An 18,740-nucleotide genomic window follows, 5' to 3' on the forward strand; every position below is an offset into this window, starting at 1 on the left:
GTTTGCTGATTTCTCAGACTCTTCCGACCTTATGTAACGATTCTGATTATTGTTTGATTTCCCCTTTCTGTTATGAATCTTTGAGCTCGCATTGGAGCAATTTTATTTTAAATATCCGGTTATTAATTGCTACCGGTGTGAAGAGTCGTGTTTATTTTATCTGAACTGCTGGTAATCTTTTCCCTTGGTGAGAACTCCGTGGTTCGAAAGGTTTTTCAGTGGTGAATAGTAAATAAACAGGTGTTATTATTTGTTTCCTCTTTTCGCTGGTATGTTGAGGCCTAATTTGTGTTATGAATAGTTCATTTTTCTTTTGTGGTGGTCCACCACGATATATTACATTATACTTTTCCTTGGTATGTTAACTCAACTCAACTTAATTTTTTTTTTACATTTTTAATTTTTCCTGTGTTGACGGTTTTTCCCTCGTAATATTTAAAAAAAATTTCATTTACTAAATAAAACCTATTTATTTACTTTTCAAAGAATATGTTCTTCTTTAAATTAGTTGGCAATTTAATACCAGGTACGTTTTTTTGATTTTCCACGGGTTTTGATGTGACACCCTTCCATTACTTCTGGTAAGTTTCCTTCTTGTTTAATTTTTTGCAGATGTTGTTTGAGGGTGTCTGATTATGCTTCCTGTTTTGCCTTTTGAAACTAGCTATTTTGGTGTATCAGCTAGTTTGTTTCATTAATGTTACTGCCGTTATCGTAGTGGTTATGTGTTTGTCTACGTAACGGGACAGTATGTACCTAGGTAGTAATATAAGGAAAGACCTTCATTGGGGTAATCACATAAATATGATTGTAAATAAAGGGTACAGATCTCTGCACAGGGTGATGGCAGTATTTAGGGGTTGTAGTAAGTATGTGAATGAGAGGCCTTGTAAGTCTCTGGTAAGACCCCAACTAGAGTATAGTTCCAGTGTGTGGGATCCTCACCCGGATTACTTGATTCAGGAACTGGAAAAAATCTTAAAAGCAGCTCGATTTGTTCTGGGCGATTTCTGACAAAAGAGTAGCATTACAACAATGTTGCCAAGTTTGGGCTGGGAAGAACTGGGAGAAAGGAGATGAGCTGCTCAACTAGGTGGTTTGTTGATGTAGATGTTGATTCCCATAGGGAATCTGAAATATTTGTCCCCAATGAGTAAATTTATAATACTAATATAAATGATCCGTTTTTGGACATTATAACTTTTCCAGCTAACTCATTCCTGATTGCCAGTGTTTTGCCCTCGTGTGCTAGGTTGGGCTCATCAGTTGGTACCTAGCACACCTACCAAGACGCTGGCTAGTGGATACCGTGGAGGCCAATAACGGACCATTTATATTGGTATTATAAATTTACTCATTCGGGACAAATATTTCAGATTCCCTATGGGAATCTATATCATCTGATAATCAAGCAAGCAACAATTTTTGGTAAAGAGACAAAGTCTCTCATAGTGCATTGGCACTGCCGGTGGCTCCAAGTAGCCTACGCAGTGGTCTCCACGTTATGCACTAGCCAGCGTCTTGATAGGTGTGTTAGGTACCAACTGATGAACCCAACCTAGCACACGAGGGAAAAACGCTGGCAATCAGGAATGTGTTAGCTGGAAAATTTATACTGTCCAATAACGGACCATTTATATTGGTATTAAGTGGTGTGTTTTGAGCTGTCAGGGGAGAGATGGCGTGGGAGGATATCAGTAGACGAATAAGTTTGAGTGGTGTCTTTAAAAGTAGGAAAGATCACAATATGAAGATAAAGGTGTAATTCAAGAGGACAAATTGGGGCAAATATTCGTTTACAGGAAGGGAAGTTAAGGATTGGAATAACTCACTAAGGGAAATGTTCAATACATTTCTAATTTCCTTGCAATCATTTAAGAAAAGGCTAGGAAAACAACAGATAGGGAATCTGCCACCTGGGTGACTGCCCTAAATGCAGATCAGTAGTGATTGATTGAATGATGACTTTGGCAAGTTTTATGAAGCATTGAGTGACATTGTAGTCAGGGTCAACAGCAAGGATAGTGCTATTGGGCGATTTCAGTGCAAGATTTGGAAATAGATCTCAAGGATACGAAAGTTTAATTGGTAAATTGGGGAAGATACGGAAGCTATTGGGAATGGGAAGCGTTTGCTGCACTTTTGTGCTAGGATGTGTTTAGCTAAGGAGGAATGGATGAAGGAGAAATGCAAGGATGTTGAAAGTAGTATGGTCCTAGGAAAGGTAGATGATGCATACAGGAAAATAAAGGAAACCTTTGGGGAAAGGAATACTAGGTGTATGAATGTTAAGAGCTCAGATGGAAAACCACTTCTAGGGAAAGAAGACAAGGCAGAAAGATGGCACGAACATATCGAACAGGTGTGTCAAAGTAACGATGTAGATGATATGGCTCTGGAACAAGAGGCTGATGAAATGGGTGGCCCAATTTTGAGGTCAGAATTCGACAGAGCTTTAAGAGACCTAAATAGAAACAAAGCACCTGGAATTGATAACATTTCCTTTGAATTACTGACTGCTTTAAGACAAACCAGCATTGCGAGGTTATTCCATTTAGTGTGCAAGATGTATGAGACAGGAGATGTGCCATCTGATTTTCGGTAGCGTGTTGCTATAACTATTTCCAACAAAGCCGGTGCTGACTAGTGTGAAAATTACAGCATCATTAGTTCATTATCTCATACCTGCAAAATTCTAACACGTATTATTTACAGCAGAATTGAAAGAAAAGTTGAAACTGAGTTGAGAGATGATGAATTTGGCTTCAGAAGAAATGTAGGAACACGTGAAGCAATCCTGACTTTACGTCTGATCTTAGAGGATTGAATTAAGAAGGGCAAGCCCACATACATGGCGTTCATAGATCTAGAGAGAGCATTTGATAATGTTGATTGGACCAAGCTATTTGAGTTTCTGAAGGTGATCGGGATCAGGTAGGGAGAAAGAAGAATTATTTACAATCTATATAAAAATTAGTCTGCAGTGATAAGAAGCAAGAAGCAGCAATCCAGAAAAGGGTGAGGCATGGCTGCAGTTTGTCCCCCCTCCTTTTCAGTGTTTACATAAAACAGGCAGTAAAGGAAATCAAACAAGAATTTGGAAAGGTAATCACAATCCAAGGAGATGAAGTCAAAACCCTGAGATTTGCCAATGATATGGTTATTTTTTGTCTCTTTGCTTTATGTTGCACCGACACCGATAGTTCTTTTGGCAACGATGGGCTAGGACTGAGAAGGAAGTGGCCGTGGCCTTAATTAAGGTACAGCCCCAGCATTTGCCTGGTGTAAAAATGGTAAACCATGGAAAACCATCTTCAGGGCTTCCAACAGTGGGGTTTGAACCCACTATCTCCTGGATGCAAGCTTACAGCTGTGAGCCCCTAACCGCACGACCAACTCACCCGGTTATTGTTATTTTATCTGAGACTGCAGAAGATTTCGAGAAGCTGCTGAATGGTATGACGGAGTCTTGGGTGAGGAGTACAAGATGAAAATAAATGATTCCAAAACAAAAATAGTGGCATGCAGTTGTACAAACTCAGGTGATGCAGGAGCTATTAGATTAGGAGATGAAGTCTTAAAAGAAGTAGATGAATATTGTTACTTGGGTAGTAAAATAACTAACGATGGCAGAAGTAAGGAGGACATAAAATGCAGACTAGCACAAGCAAGGAAGAGCTTTGTTAAGAAAAGATATTTGCTCATTTCAAACATTGACATAGGAATTAGAAAATGTTTTAGAAGACTTTTCTTTGGAGAATGGTATTGTATGGAAGTAAAACATGGATGTTAACTTGATCAGAAAGAAAGAGAATAAAAGCATTTGAAATGTGGTGTTACCGAAGAATGCTGAATGTGAGATGGATAGATCAAATCACGAATGAACGGATACTGAATCGATTTGGTGATAGGAGATCGATTTGGCTAAATTTGATGAGAAGAAGAGATAGAATGATAGGACACACCTTAAGACACCCAGGACTTGTGCAGCTGGTTTTTGAGGGAAGTGTAGCGGGTAAGAATGGTTGGGGTAGACCAAGGTATGAATATGACAAGCAGATTAGAGCAGATGTAGGATGCAGCAGTTATGTAAAAATAAAAAGGTTAGCACAGGATACGGTGGCATGGAGAGCTGCATCAAACCAGTCTATGGACTGATGACTCGAACAACAATGGGTTTAGCAGTTACAAATACATTCTTCAATCATAAGGCTATTCACCGCTACACATAGGAGGCTAGGGGTACCAGATCCATAATAGACTATATCTTAACCGACTTCGAATTCACAAAATCTGTTGGGAATGTATGGGTTTTTCAGAGATTTTTCGATGAAACAGATCGCTATCTGATCTGTGGTGAACTACGTAGGTCTAGGTTAGAAAAAGTGAAATCTGTCTGGAAATGATAATGGATAGAAAATCTCCTGGAAGAGAAAATTAAACAGACGTACATGGATATAATTAGTAGGAAGTTCCAAACAGTGGACAGTAAGCAGGTTCAGGATATAAAAAGGGATTGGGTAGCATACGGGGATGTTGTAGTAGCAACAGCAAGGCAATGCATTGGAACAACTGTGTGTAAAGATGGGAAAAAGCGAACATCTTGATGGAATGATGAAGTGAGAGCAGCTTATAAATACAAAAACAGAAGGCTTATCAGAAATGGCTCCAAACAAGGGCTAATGCAGACAGGGAATTCTACATAGAGAAAGAGACAAAATGGATCAAATAGTTGTTGAATCCAATAAGAAGTAATGGGAAGATTTTGGTAATAAGATGGAAAGGCTGGGTCAAGCAGCAGGGAAACCTTTCTGGACAGTATGTAGTGGGAAGGCAGAGATGAAAAGGCTCTGTAGAATAGTAAGATTAGCATGGAGTGTTGGTAAGGTACCTTCAGATTGGACAAAAGCAATAATTGAACCTGTCTATAAGCAAGGGAACGGGAAGGATTGCAACAACTCTCGAGGTATCTCATTGATTAGTATACCAGGCAAGGTATTCACTGGGATCTTAGAAGGAAGGGTGCGATCAGTGGCTGAGAGAAAGTTGGATGAAAACCAGTGCGGTTTCAGACCACAGAGAGGCTGTCAGGATCAGATTTTCAGTATGCGCCAGGTAATAGAAAAATGCTACGAGAGGAATAGGCAGTTGTTTTTAAGTTTCTTAGATCTAGAGAAAGCATATGACAGGGTACCGAGGAAGAAGATGTTCACCATACTTGGGGACTGTGGGATTAAAGGTAGATTATTAAAATCAATCAAAGGTATTTATGTTGACAATTGGGCTTCAGTGAGAATTGATGGTAGAATGAGTTCTTAGTTCGGGGTACTTACAGGGGTTAGACAAGGCTGTGATCTTTCACCTTTGCTTTTTGTAGTTTACATGGGTCATCTGCTGAAAGTTATAAAGTGGCAGAGAGGGATTCAGTTAGGTGGAAATGTAGTAAGCAGTCTGGCCTACGCTGACGACTTGGCCTTCATGGCAGATTGTGCTGAAAGCCTGCAGTCTAATATCTTGGAACTTGAAAATCGGTGCAGTAAGTATGGTTTGAAAATTAGCCTTTCAAAGACTAGATTGATGTCAGTAGGTAAGAAATGGAACAGAATTGAATGTCAGATTGGTGATACAAAGCTAGAACAGGTAGATAATTTCAAGTATTTAGGTTGTGTGTTCTCCCAGGATTGTATGTGAGATTGAATCAAGGTGTCATAAAGCTAATGCAGTGAGCTCGCAGTTGTGATCAACAGTATTCTGTAAGAAGGAAGTCAGCTCCTGCATGAAGCTATATTTACTCTGGTGTTTTCAGACCGACTTTGCTTTACGGGAGCGTAAGCTGGATGGACTGAGGGTATCTTATTCATAAGTTAGAAGTAACAGACATGAAAGTAGCAAGAATGATTGCTGGTACAGACAGGTGGGAACAATGGCAAGAGGGTACCTGGAATGAGGAGATAAATGCTAAGTTAGGTATGAACTCGATGGATGAAGCTGTGCTCCTAAACTGGCTTTGGTGTTGGGGTCATGCGAGGGGAATGGAGGAGGATAGTCTACCTAGGAGAACAATGGACTGTGTTATGAAGAGTAAGAGAAGTAGAGGGAGACCAAGATGATGATTCAGCTTCTAACAATTTAAAGATAAGAGGTATAGAACTAAATGTGGCTACAGCACTAGTTGCAAATCGAGGACTGTGGCGACATTTTGTAATTTCACAGAAGCTAGCAGACTGAACGCTGAAAGGGATAACGATCTATAATAATGATGTATGTATGTATGTATGTATGTATGTATGTATGTATGTATGTATGTATGTATGTATGAATGTATGAAACATAATTTGAGATTAATTCAGATAAATCCCTATATCTGCCAATCCTAATGTGAACCATTATGTTAAAAATGGATGTATTTCACCAGGGCACAGTGGCTCATGCAGATGATGAATTCTAGGCTTCCTCAGTGGGCAGCCATTGTTTTTACCGCTCTTCTATGACCTCGCAGATCGTCCATGGCTAAGTCAGTACTTGTACCTAAAATCACAGTTATTTGATTATAATGAAGGTATTTCTTTAAAGTACTGCATTCTGGGCAGGAAGGCAGGCTTGGATGGCAAGTGATGGTGTCATTTCCTACCATGCACTCTGCTCCATCCTTCAATCAATCAATACTGATCTGCATTTAGGGTAGTCGCCCAGGTGGCAGATTCCCTATCTGTTGTTTTCTTAGCCTTTTCTTAAATGATTTCAATGAGATTGGAAATTTATTGAACATTTCCCTTGGTAACTTATTCCAATCCCTAACTCCCCTTCCTATAAATAAATATTTGCCCCAATTTGCCCTTTTGAATTCCAACTTTACCTTCATATTGTGATCTTTCCTACTTTTAAATATGCTACTCAAACTTATTTGTCTACTAATATCATTCCACGCCATCTCTCCGCTGACAGCTCGGAAGATACCACTTAGTCCAGTAGCTCGTCTTCTTTCTCCCAGTTCTTCCCAGCCTAAACTTTGCATCATTTTTGTAATGCTACTCTTTTTTTTGGAAATCACCCAAGAACAAATCGAGCTGCTTTTCTTTGGATTTTTTCCAGTTCTTGAATGGTGAGGGTCCCATACACTGGAACCATACTCTAGTTGGGGTCTCACCAGAGGCTTATATGCCCTCTTCTCTACATCTGTACTACAATCGCTAAACACCCTCATAACCATGTACAGATATCTGTATCCTATATTTACAATCCCATTTATATTACTACCCCAATGAAGATCTTTCCTTATATTAACAGTGATCCCCATAAGGACCTTTCACCCCATCAATGGAGTAATCAAAACTCAGAGGACTTTTCTTATTTGTGAAAGTCAGGCTGTGATCCACCCTATCAAATGCTGTATACAGGTCAATCGTGATACAATTCATTTGACCTCCTGAATCCAAGATATCTGCTATATGTTGCTGGAATCCTACAAGTTGAGCTTCAGTGGAATAATCTTTCCTAAAACCGAACTGCCTTCTATCGAACCAATTATTAATTTTGCATACGTGTCTTATATAATCAGAAAGAATGCTTTTGCAAATCTTACATACAATGGATGTGAAACATACTGGCCTGTAATTTTCAGCTTTATGTCTATCACCCTTTCCTTTATACACAGGGGCTACTATAGCAACTCTCCATTCATCTGGTATAGCTCCTTCAACCAAACAATAATCAAATAAGTTCTTCAGATATGGTACTATATCCCAACCCATTGTCTTTAGTATATCCCCAGAAATCTTATCAATTCCAGTCGCTTTTCTAGTTTTCAACTTTTGTGTCTTATTGTAAATATCGTTGTTATCATATATAAATTTAAATACTTCTTTAGCATTAGTCACCTCCTCTATCTGGACATTATCCTTGTAATGAACAATATTTGCATACCCCCTTTTGAAGATCCTCACATACACACTGCCCTTGTTCATTAATGATTCCTAGAATCTCCTTCTTTGAACCTGTTTCTGCCTTAAAGTACCTATACATACTCTTCCATTTTACACTAAAATTCATATGACTGCCAATTATGGTTGCCATTATGTTATCCATAGTTGACTTCATTGCTAGATTCAATTTCCTAGTAAGTTCCTTCAGTTTCTCCTTACTTCCACAACCATTTCTAACTCTATTTCTTTCCAACCTGCACCTCCTTCTTAGTCTCTTTAATTCTCTGTTATATTATAGTGGATTCTTACCATTCCTTACCACCTTTAAAGGCACAAACCCATCGCAGAGTCTGTTGCCTACGTTCTGTTTATTGATGAAACCTGTTTACTCTTGTTGACTTGCAACTCTGTCACTGAACACAGTGGGCAGTGATTTCATTTTCTCAAGAAAATCTGTTATGTCTTTTGTTCAGAATATAGTATCTACTGTATATTGATACATTTGCTGAATCCTGCTTTAGTAACAAGACATGTTGAATTGACTTGCTTTCAGTCACATTGCAGTAATTTGAAGTGTAATTTAGCTCTTTCCTGTTCTAGGATTTGAACGTAAATACCGCAGTTGATAATGACTGTATTGTGAAGGTTGAATCTCAGACTTCGTTTATTCCAGAGATTGAAAAGGAAACATTTGATGCAAGAATTGAACACGATGTTTCAATGGTAAGTTCAGTTATAAGAAATAATATTTGACTACATTGTTCCTTGTTACTCGGTTGGAATCTTGTTCCCTGCAAAATCTTTGAAATATATGAATATAATATTAATGGTTGTGTATTTTGTTGGGGTGAGAGAGCAGTTTTATTAATTATGGGGTTAGCAAGGAACACATACTTGCAGGTATTTGAAAGCACTTAAAACAAAAGGGTAGCATTCCCCTGGATGCAATTGATGTCAGTGATGGTGGAAAAGTGCAGCATGTTCTTGTATGAGATTACTTAGGCTGAAAGAGTGAGTGGAAGTTTTACATTCTTAGTAGGGAATGATGGAGGAATTTATGATGTGTACGGCCAACAACATTTTGAGATATATTTTTGCTCCCTGTACTTTGCTGCAGTAATTAAAGTAATATGATGTAATAAATAATAATAATTATATGGTGTGAAAATGTACTAGCACTGCTTATGAGTATAATAACAAATTAGAATACCACAGTAGTTGTAGTCATTGCATCACCTAACATTATACAGGAATGGACTAAGTGAGGCTGTTTGATCTTATGTGATAATGTTTGTAGAATTTGCATTTCTGAAGTTGGAGAAGCAGGTAACACGTGTGCTGCCCTAAATTTATTAGGTAATTTTTTTTTTAATTTCGTGTGGCTATTTCTAGCCGAGTGCAGCCCTTGTAAGGCAGACCCTCCGATGAGGGTGGGCGGCATCTACCATGTGTAGGTAACTGCGTGTTATCGTGGTGGAAGACAGTGTTATGTGTGGTGTGTGAGTTGCAGGGATGTTGGGGACAGCACAAACACCCAGCCCCCGGGCCATTGGAATTAACCAATGAAGGTTAAAATCCCCGACCCGGCCGGGAATCGAACCCGGGACCCTCTGAACCGAAGGCCAGTACGCTGACCATTCAGCCAACAAGTTGGACATTTATTAGGTGATATTCCAGCACTGTGCAGTGGTTATGGTGGGAACCAAATACCAGGCCGCCGCCATTCATGTCAGTGTATATAAATAGAGCATTATGTGAAAACTAGTTGCCAACTCCCTTGTTTTCATTCCACGTTTCGTTAAGCAGAGCGTGTATGGCTTGAAGAATAATGGCTCGGTGTGACTTGGCTGACCTGAAGATTCTCTGACAGGTGCAAGGGCAGCATTGGAGTTAAGTTAGTCAACATACTGGCTTAGATCATTTGAGAAACAGAGTAATTCCATTCCCTCAGCAGGTACCAACACTACTGCACGTTACATTACAAGCCCATTGAACATGAAAACAGATGAACAGTTTAGTTGACTCTCTCTGTATATTCATGACTTGAAAATCTGTTTGTTAGACTGAGCAAGTTGGCCATGTGTCTTAGAAGTGTGTGAAGAATTATTTAGGGGCGTGCAGCTGTGAGCTCACAGCCCTTAAGGAACAACTTGCCTGTTTGTTTCATTGTTCTGTATGCAATGGTTAACACTTGGTGCCTTGTTATGATACCCGAATATATTAAATGATCATAGTAAAGGCAGAAGGACGTGTTGTGAAGGTGCTCTGCAAGATAATTATTCTAGCTGTGTCAACGATTATAAAAGAGACAGTGACCTAACTCAAGTGAGGGAGGTCAGGTCTGAATTCACAAGGAAAGGGAGGAGGGGGGCAATGATGGGAGGTTGGTATGTTTGGTATTCCAACAGGGAAGCATGGGAGATGTTCCCCTCTCTCAGTACTGGTTTCCGTGAGGGGAGAGGGGAAGAGAGGAAAGGAAGAGAACTGGAGATGGAGTGGGGGCCCTCCCGGCCTAACAACAGGTTAGCCGTAGGGGAGGTGATCCAAGGGAGGGGATATTGCGTTGACACAGCTGAAGTAAAGTAGTGCAGTGTCAGTCTCGGCTGTGCAACCCTTTTTTTAAATTGTTTATTTGTTTACATTTCCTCTACGTAGCTGATGGAGAAATGTGTAGTGTTGTAGATGGAAATATAGGTATGGTGTGATAGTTCTATGGAGCACCTCTGATCAAAACCAAATTGTGCACAGTTCTTCTATGCAAAGCACAAGCAATACTGCCTACCTGTCGGGATTTAGTCACTTGTTATTTTACTGGTTGTAACTACAGTAGATATGTACAAGCTCAGTTAATTCCTTGTACATGAAGGGTGAGTCTGCAGGATAAAGGCTCCAGAATGCTCTAGGGTTCTTCATTAGATTAAATCTCCTTTCTCTTCATCGTCATTCCTCTCTCCTTTTTATTGTCCCTCATCACCTTAAAGCTGTTCTCAAGGCACTGAACGTCAATGTCTTAATGTCCTTTTATCATCATCATCATCATCATTTCCCTTTATCCAGCTGTAGCCGGGTAGGGGCAAATATGGTTCCTCTCCAGTTTCTTCGGTCTTTCCACCACTCCTCCTCCAACACTGTGTCCCAGTCCAGGTTTCTTTCTATAATGCTGCGTTGGATGGTATCCTTCCATCTCAATCGTGGTCGTCCACGGCCTCTCCTTCCTTGGATTTGCATTTCCATCACATTTTTTGGCATTCTATCGCCGCTCATTCGCTTTATGTACCCAAACCATCTTAGTCGGCTCTTCTCTATTCTATCATTCATTTTTTCCACTCCAATTTCTTCCCGGATTTTCTCATTCCTTATTTTGTCTCTTCTACTCTTCTGTATCATACTCCTCAAGAATTCATTTCGGCTGCCTGTATTCGACTCTCATCCTTCTTTGTCATTGTCCAAGTTTCTGCTCCGTAAGTTGTTATGGGTACACAATACATCTTGTACATAGTATCCTTTGCTTCCATTGGCACATCTTTGTCCCATAACATATTTCTTACCCTATGATAGAAACAACTTCCAGCTTGAATCCTTTTACTAATCTCAGCATCCAGTCGAGCATTCTCCATTAATTCACTCCCCAGGTATTTAAACGTTTCCACTACTTCCAGGTGCTTGTTTGCAAGTCTAATCTGACCTTTCCCTTCTTTCTCCCCTCTAGTCATAACAAGAGTTTTACTCTTTTCTACACTTATTTTCAATCCACATTCTTCAATCTTCCCATTCACCACATTCAACTGTTCTTGAACCTTCCTGTCGTCTTCTCCCCAAATCACAATATCATCTGCAAATAACATCATGTTCATTTCTCTTCCTCCATATGCTGCTTTTGCCATTCTCATGATGTCATCCATGACTAATGTAAACAGGATTGGTGATAGAACACTTCCCTGTCTCAGCCCACTAGTTATTTTGAACCAACTTGTCCTGCCAACTTAAGTTTGCACGCAACTACAACATTCCTTATACAATGCCATGATCATTTTTATTAATCCCTGTCCAATTCCTTTTTGCACCAGACTGTCCCAAACTTTCGTCCTAGGGACACTGTCATATGCCTTTTCAATATCAATGAATGTCATCACCATATCATTCCCGTACTCCCAATGCTTTTCCATTAGTTGTCTCATAATGAAAATGGGTTCTATTGTTGACTTTCCACTTCTGAAACCAAACTGATTTTCCTGTATCTGCTTCTCAACCCTCAACCTTATTCTACTTTCCAGTATCCTTTCCATTATCTTAGCAACATGGGATATTAGAGTAATTCCCCTGTAGTTCTTCAAAACTTTCTTATCACCTTTCTTGAAAATTGGGATGATTATTCCTTTTTGCCAATCCTCAGGGACCTCCTTATTCTCCCAGACCTTCCTGAGAACCCGATATGTCCACTGCAGGCCTACAGCTCCAGCTGCCTTTATCATCTCCACTGAAATTTCATCTATTCCAGCAGTTTTTCCATTCTTCATCTTTCTTACTGCCATTTCAATTTCATTAATTGTAATTTCTTTATCCATTTCTTCGTCAACTAATTGCCTTTCCTGGTCGTCCATTGAATGACTGTCATCCGTTCTTATGTTGAGCAGCTTCTGAAAATATTCTCTCCATCTATTTCTTATTTCTTCTGGCTTTGTTAAAATTATGCCACCTTCATCCTTCACAAATCTGGTGTTTACTTGATCTCTCTTTTTGTTTCTTAAGATACCGTACAGTAATTTCTTGCTGCCCTGCGTATCATCTCTCAATGTCTGTGTAAATAAGCCCCAGCTTTTCCTCTTTTCTTCCTCCACTACTTGGCCAAATTCTTTGCCTCCACATATTTTCTTCTACTTTCTTCAGTCTTAGATGTTTTCCATGCTTTCCATTCCATTTTCCTTTCCTTCACTTTAATCTTTACCCTATCATTCTACCAGTGTGTTTCTTTGTCTTTCACATTTCCTGATGTTCTACCACACACCTTTTCTGCACATCCAACCAGTGCTTCCTTAAATCTTTTCCATTCCTCTTCAACATTCCCCACCTCTGTCCTGGGTACCAAGGGTATTATTTCCCTTTGAAATTCTTCTTGTATGCTTTTCTCCTTCAACTTCCATACTGTAATTATTTTCTCTCTTCTTAATTGGGGTTTTTCAATCTTTCCAACTTTCAATTTTCCTATCACAACTCTATGATCTCCACCAAAGGCTTCTTCAGGCATGGCTGTTACATCTACAAGGTTCTTCTGGTGTTCTTTCTCTATGATTATATAATCTATCATGGTCTTTGTTCTTCTGTCTCCCCAACCATACCTTGTAATCTTCTGACTGTTCTTCTTCCTAAACCAGGTGTTTCCAAGAATCATTTGATTCCTCATGCAAAAATCCACCAACAACTCGCCTTCTGGATTTACATTTCCATATCCAAAGGGCTCTACAACATCTTCCTTTCCTTGTCTTTCCATTCCAACTTGTGCATTTAGATCTCCCATCAATAGTACTTCCTTATCTTCTATCTCTCTCTCCACTTCCTCTAAGAAGTCCTCTAGATGTTCATCTATGCAACCAGTTTGTGGGGCATACAACTGAAACAGATCTTGCACACCATTTTCAAACTGGAGTCTCATCATCATCATCATCATCATCCTATCACTGACGTACTTTGTATATTCCAGATATTCTTGGATTTCTCTTCTAAGTATGATAGCCACTCCATTTTTTGCTTCAGGTCCTCCGCTGTAATACAGCCTGTATCCTTCTCTCAGAGGGATCTCCCCTGTACCCCTCTTCTTGGTCTCGCACATTCCAAGTATGGCTATGTCCTTTTAATTAGTAATTATTGTGAGGGTATAATTTTATTTATTTGTGACTATCCACGAGGATATTGAAATTATTGTCATATAAAACTTATTATTCATCTAAACATTGTCACGTAAAATTGCTCTTGAGGGACGGTTGAACCGCCTGGCATTATTATGTCCCAGAGTTTGAGTATTTGTGTGGACTGTGTTGGTTCCGACCTGACTTTAGAACAAGATGGGTGCGATGGGCATTGGCTGTCTTGAGTCGAGCTTGAGGATGATGCTGCAAGGTCCAATCTACCGAAGGATACAGGCAGAATATGAAGTGGATTTTGCACTACTTCCTGTTTGTTTATGTCTGGCTGTTTTGTAGAAGAATGACAGCGTTAAGCAGTCCCTGCCCACGTGGATTCAGTGTACAGTTCCATATATTCTAAAAGCTATAAGGAGACCAACGTTTCATCGAGAATGTGTTTCCACAAGCCAAGAAGTTTGTTTGGTCCTCTAATTTGGTGTTAATCTAAAAATAACTGTCATGATGGCTATCCGAGCATTGCTGGAAAACTTTGTGTTATTTACAGTGATCTTTCATTTAATGTTAAAATAATTTGAAATACTTTTGCCACACCTATTAATTGAGGGGAACTATATTTTAAAAATTAAAGAAATTAAAATACGTTCAGGCTGAGGGATCTTGAATGTAAATTTTAATGAACAAATAGTACTTCAGAAATATTCTATATTTCTACTACAACAGAATGTTTATGTTGCATTTATTATGTAACTATCTGTAAATTGTTTCCCCTTATTGCTCTCATTTCTGTGACCTGTAATTGCTTGGTTTTTCTTTAGTGGTTGGTTATTAGCATATGGTTTTATCCGAAGATTTGTTGCCATTATTCTTAACTGAGAGAGCTTGGAACAGTTTTGATAATTTTTTGATGAAAAACAACACGATAACTTCTTTACTATATTTTCAAAAACACAATGATTTTTATGTTTTGTGGAATACAAAGTAACAGAGTAAAAGGATATGACAAGTGAGGACTGCATTGCATTCGTAAAACAATGTTCTAGAATGTAAATATTACTTCCTCCCCAATGACAATGTCTCTGTACTTCTTGGGAAAGGTAACATGCCTTCCTGATCATGCAGTCAGCTGCTGCACAGCTGCTCCCTGGCTGGCGTGGATGGTCCAGGGGTGATGGGATTTGGTGAGGTAACATGCCTTCCTGATTGTGTAGTCTTGTCTTCCAGCTGTTCCGTGGCTGGAGTTGATGGTCCAGGAGTGGTGGGATTTGGTGAGGTAACATGCCTTCCTGATTGTGTAGTCTTGTCTTGCAGCTGTTCCGTGGCTGGCGTGGATGGTCTAGGGGTGATGGGATTTGGTGAGGTAACATGCCTTCCTGATTGTGTAGTCTTGTCTTGCAGCTGTTCCGTGGCTGGTGTGGCTGGTCCAGGAGTGGTGGGATTTGGTGAGGTAACATGCCTTCCTGATTGTGTAGTCTTGTCTTGCAGCTGTTCCGTGGCTGGCGTGGCTGGTCCAGGAGTGGTGGGATTTGGTGAGGTAACATGCCTTCCTGATTGTGTAGTCTTGTCTTGCAGCTGTTCCGTGGCTGGCGTGGCTGGTCCAGGAGTGGTGGGATTTGGTGAGATAACATGCCTTCCTGGTTGTGTAGTCTTGTCTTGCAGCTGTTCCGTGGCTGGCGTGGCTGGTCCAGGAGTGGTGGGATTTGGTGAGGTAACATGCCTTCCTGATTGTGTAGTCTTGTCTTGCAGCTGTTCCGTGGCTGGCGTGGCTGGTCCAGGAGTGGTGGGATTTGGTGAGGTAACATGCCTTTGTGATTGTGTAGTCTTGTCTTGCAGCTGTTCCGTGGCTGGCGTGGCTGGTCCAGGAGTGGTGGGATTTGGTGAGGTAACATGCCTTCCTGATTGTGTAGTCTTGTCTTGCAGCTGTTCCGTGGCTGGCATGGCTGGTCCAGGAGTGGTGGGATTTGGTGAGGTAACATGCCTTCCTGATTGTGTAGTCTTGTCTTGCAGCTGTTCCGTGGCTGGCGTGGCTGGTCCAGGAGTGATGGGATTTGGTGAGGTAGAAGGTGGAACAGTGATGCAGTTGTTCCTCCTGAGCTCCTTGCTGTAGTAGCGTAAATGCTGGCTTCAGTCTGTCTATGCCATAAGTTTGTTAATCTGTTGGTGTCATAGCTTCAAAATATTTGTCACTTCGTGACAAGACTTGATAAGGTCCATTGCATGTTGGCTGTAGAGGTTGTCCATGAGCAACATGTTGAATGTTCAATAAAAACAAACTTACAGGTCATTAATTTTGGATGGACAAACATTTTCTTGCTGGCATGATGATCAGTTGGGACAGGGTTCAAGGTTCTATTAATTTGAGGGCAAAAATGGGATGTTTGTAATTATTTCTTGCTTTTGAAGGCAATCTGGTGGGTAGCCTGAGTCCTGCACCATAAGTCATTTTAGCAGCAGTCTTTTCATTCTCGGGAATGATATGTGACCCATAAGTACTAGCGGGTGCTTCAGAACCCAGTCGTCTGTAAGGTGAGCTGTTAGGGGAGTCTTTACCTGGTGGTGTCAGCATTCAATTTTGCCATTTGACGCTAAATGGTATACTGTGGTCTTGATGTGAGCTGCACCCACTACACGATGCAAATTACCTTTCAAGGTCCATAGTAATGATCATTGGCACTCCGAAGTGAGCTATCGAGGTAGATAACAATGTGAATGCCTCTGACCACCGCAAAAAACAGTCGATGACAGTGAGTAGATAATGATATCCTTGAGATGGTGGAAAAAATATGAGTAGGTCAACATTTATTTGGCTAAATCTTGATACTACCAACAAGATGCTTGGCTAGTGCATACCATGGTAGGTGTGCTATTTACTAACTGATGAGCCCAACTTAGCATACTGGGGCAAAATGCTGGCAACGAAGAATGAGTTAACTGGAAAATTTATAATGTCCAATAATGGCCAAGTACAGTATATTAGTATTATAGGTTATGTTCCTGTAACTTTCCTAGTAAGGTTTCGATGAGGTTTTTACCTGGTTATTGTTCTACTGATGAAATGGTTAGTGACAATTAACTACACTGAAATCTTTCACCATTATTAGAACTGTCACAATTCACTTCAGAGGAAGCAAAACCTAAAATTTCTCTATAGTATACCAAATTCATATACTTTTTTTTTTTGCTAGTTGTTTTACGTCGCACCGACACAGATAGGTCTTACGGCGACGATGGGATAGGAAAGGGCTAGGAGTGGAAAGGAAGCGGCCATGGCCTTAATTAAGGTACAGCCCCAGCATTTGCCTGGTGTGAAAATGGGAAACCACGGAAAACCATTTTCAGGGCTGCCGACAGTGGGGTTCGAACCTACTATCTCCCGAATACTGGATACTGGCCGCACTTAAGCGACTGCAGCTATCGAGCTCGGTCATATACTTCAGACATTAATTCAAGTTATTGTCCATTGCATGAAAATTATATAAAATGTTGCTGGACTGCACATGTAATAGGAAACATATTATTTAGCCTTAAGCTATCTCAGAAATATCTTTTTGAATTTGAAAAAGAAATTGCAATTTTCATAAATCAGTATTGATGACAACTGTGGCCTCTCATCCATAGTGTCCACATTCCGAAAAGTTTGGGAAAATCAGAGAAAGAATTTTGGCCAGGAAAAGTCAGGGAAATAGACAGACTGGAAAGTCAGGGAAATCTTAACCAATAATGGATTTGAAGGGATGTTTTTAGGCTCTAGTTTGCTGTAACCCAGGTATTGTAGCATGTATGTATTTTTCAGATATTTTTTCACATGAAGTTCACAACAATTCTATAATTTTTACTGTGCTCTTGTGTTATTTCCTTAAACTATTTTTAAGTTATTATTATTATTTTTTTCATTTCCAGGATGTTTTCTTGAAACTCATGACAATGGCTAACAAGCAGTGTACATTTAATAAACTTTGGGTAGAGAGTATAGTGTTTCCCAAACTGAGTGGTTGTCTGGACATATTGATAAGAGATGCAACTTCAGCATTTTGTAAAGTGTGTTGTATATCGTTCAAACTGAGCAATATGGGTAAACAAGCAGTCACTTGTCATGGTAAAAGACCTACTCATACAAAATATATGAAAGCTGAGACTTCGCAGCCGACAATTTCAGAATATCCCTACTCCATCTCCACTTGAAGATACACAGCTCTGCAACAACAGCTACAAAGGAATTAGCAGTGCCAGGAACAACCCAAACGAGTTTAAAGACTTTCATTGTGAATGAACATTATGTTACATTGGCTAAAGCCATGTGGGCTCTCCAGGTTGTCACTGGAAAGTTGTGTCTTGTGATGAGACCCCCACAGCATTCAAAACAAAGTTCCCAGATAGTAAAATTGGTCAAAACTCTACTATGGGCAAGACTAAAGCTTCCTATGCTATAAATAAAATATTAGCCCCAGATTTTATAGAATGTTTGAAAAATGAGTTAAAGCAGTTGCTTGTTTGATGAATCATTAAACAAATTTGTACAAGGAGAAGAAGTGGACTTGTGTGTAAGGTTTTGGGATGTAAATCTTCTAAAAATTTCAGCAAGGTATTAGAATAGTGTATTTTTATGCAGGGCAACTGCAGATCACTTATTAGATGGGTTTTTGACTCTCCGTACCTGTACGAAATATTTTGCAAGTCTCAATGGATGGGCCAAATGTTAACCTCAGTTTTACTTTTTTAAACTTGAAAATGATTTGCAAGTGCTAAACTCTGGGGACAAATTTCTTCTTGATATAGGCATATGCAGTTTGCATACAGTGAATGGAGCCATTGAAAACTGCGATTTCCACAATTGACTGGGACATTTCCTTGTTTGACATGCTAAATATACAGACAACAAACTCTGCATTTCTTTAAAATTTCATTGCAAGAAGATGGTTGGAAAATGGATGCTGTGTTGATCAGGTCCTTCAAATATATG

At 39.8% G+C, this 18,740-nt stretch overlaps 1 protein-coding gene across 3 annotated transcripts in view; it reads left to right on the forward strand.

Moving 5' to 3' along the window:
- Window positions 1–18,740, forward strand: part of LOC136884208 (gastrula zinc finger protein XlCGF57.1) — a 148,362-nt gene that overhangs the window by 25,726 nt on the left and 103,896 nt on the right. For all 3 annotated transcript variants that reach the window (XM_067156261.2, XM_067156265.2, XM_067156262.2), the window contains one exon: window positions 8,523–8,645. In XM_067156261.2, the coding sequence (XP_067012362.2) occupies window positions 8,523–8,645 (123 nt within the window). The remainder of the gene's footprint in view (window positions 1–8,522; window positions 8,646–18,740) is intronic.

This window comes from Anabrus simplex, chromosome 12 (genome assembly GCF_040414725.1).
Source record: "Anabrus simplex isolate iqAnaSimp1 chromosome 12, ASM4041472v1, whole genome shotgun sequence".
NCBI classification, from domain to species: domain Eukaryota; kingdom Metazoa; phylum Arthropoda; class Insecta; order Orthoptera; family Tettigoniidae; genus Anabrus; species Anabrus simplex.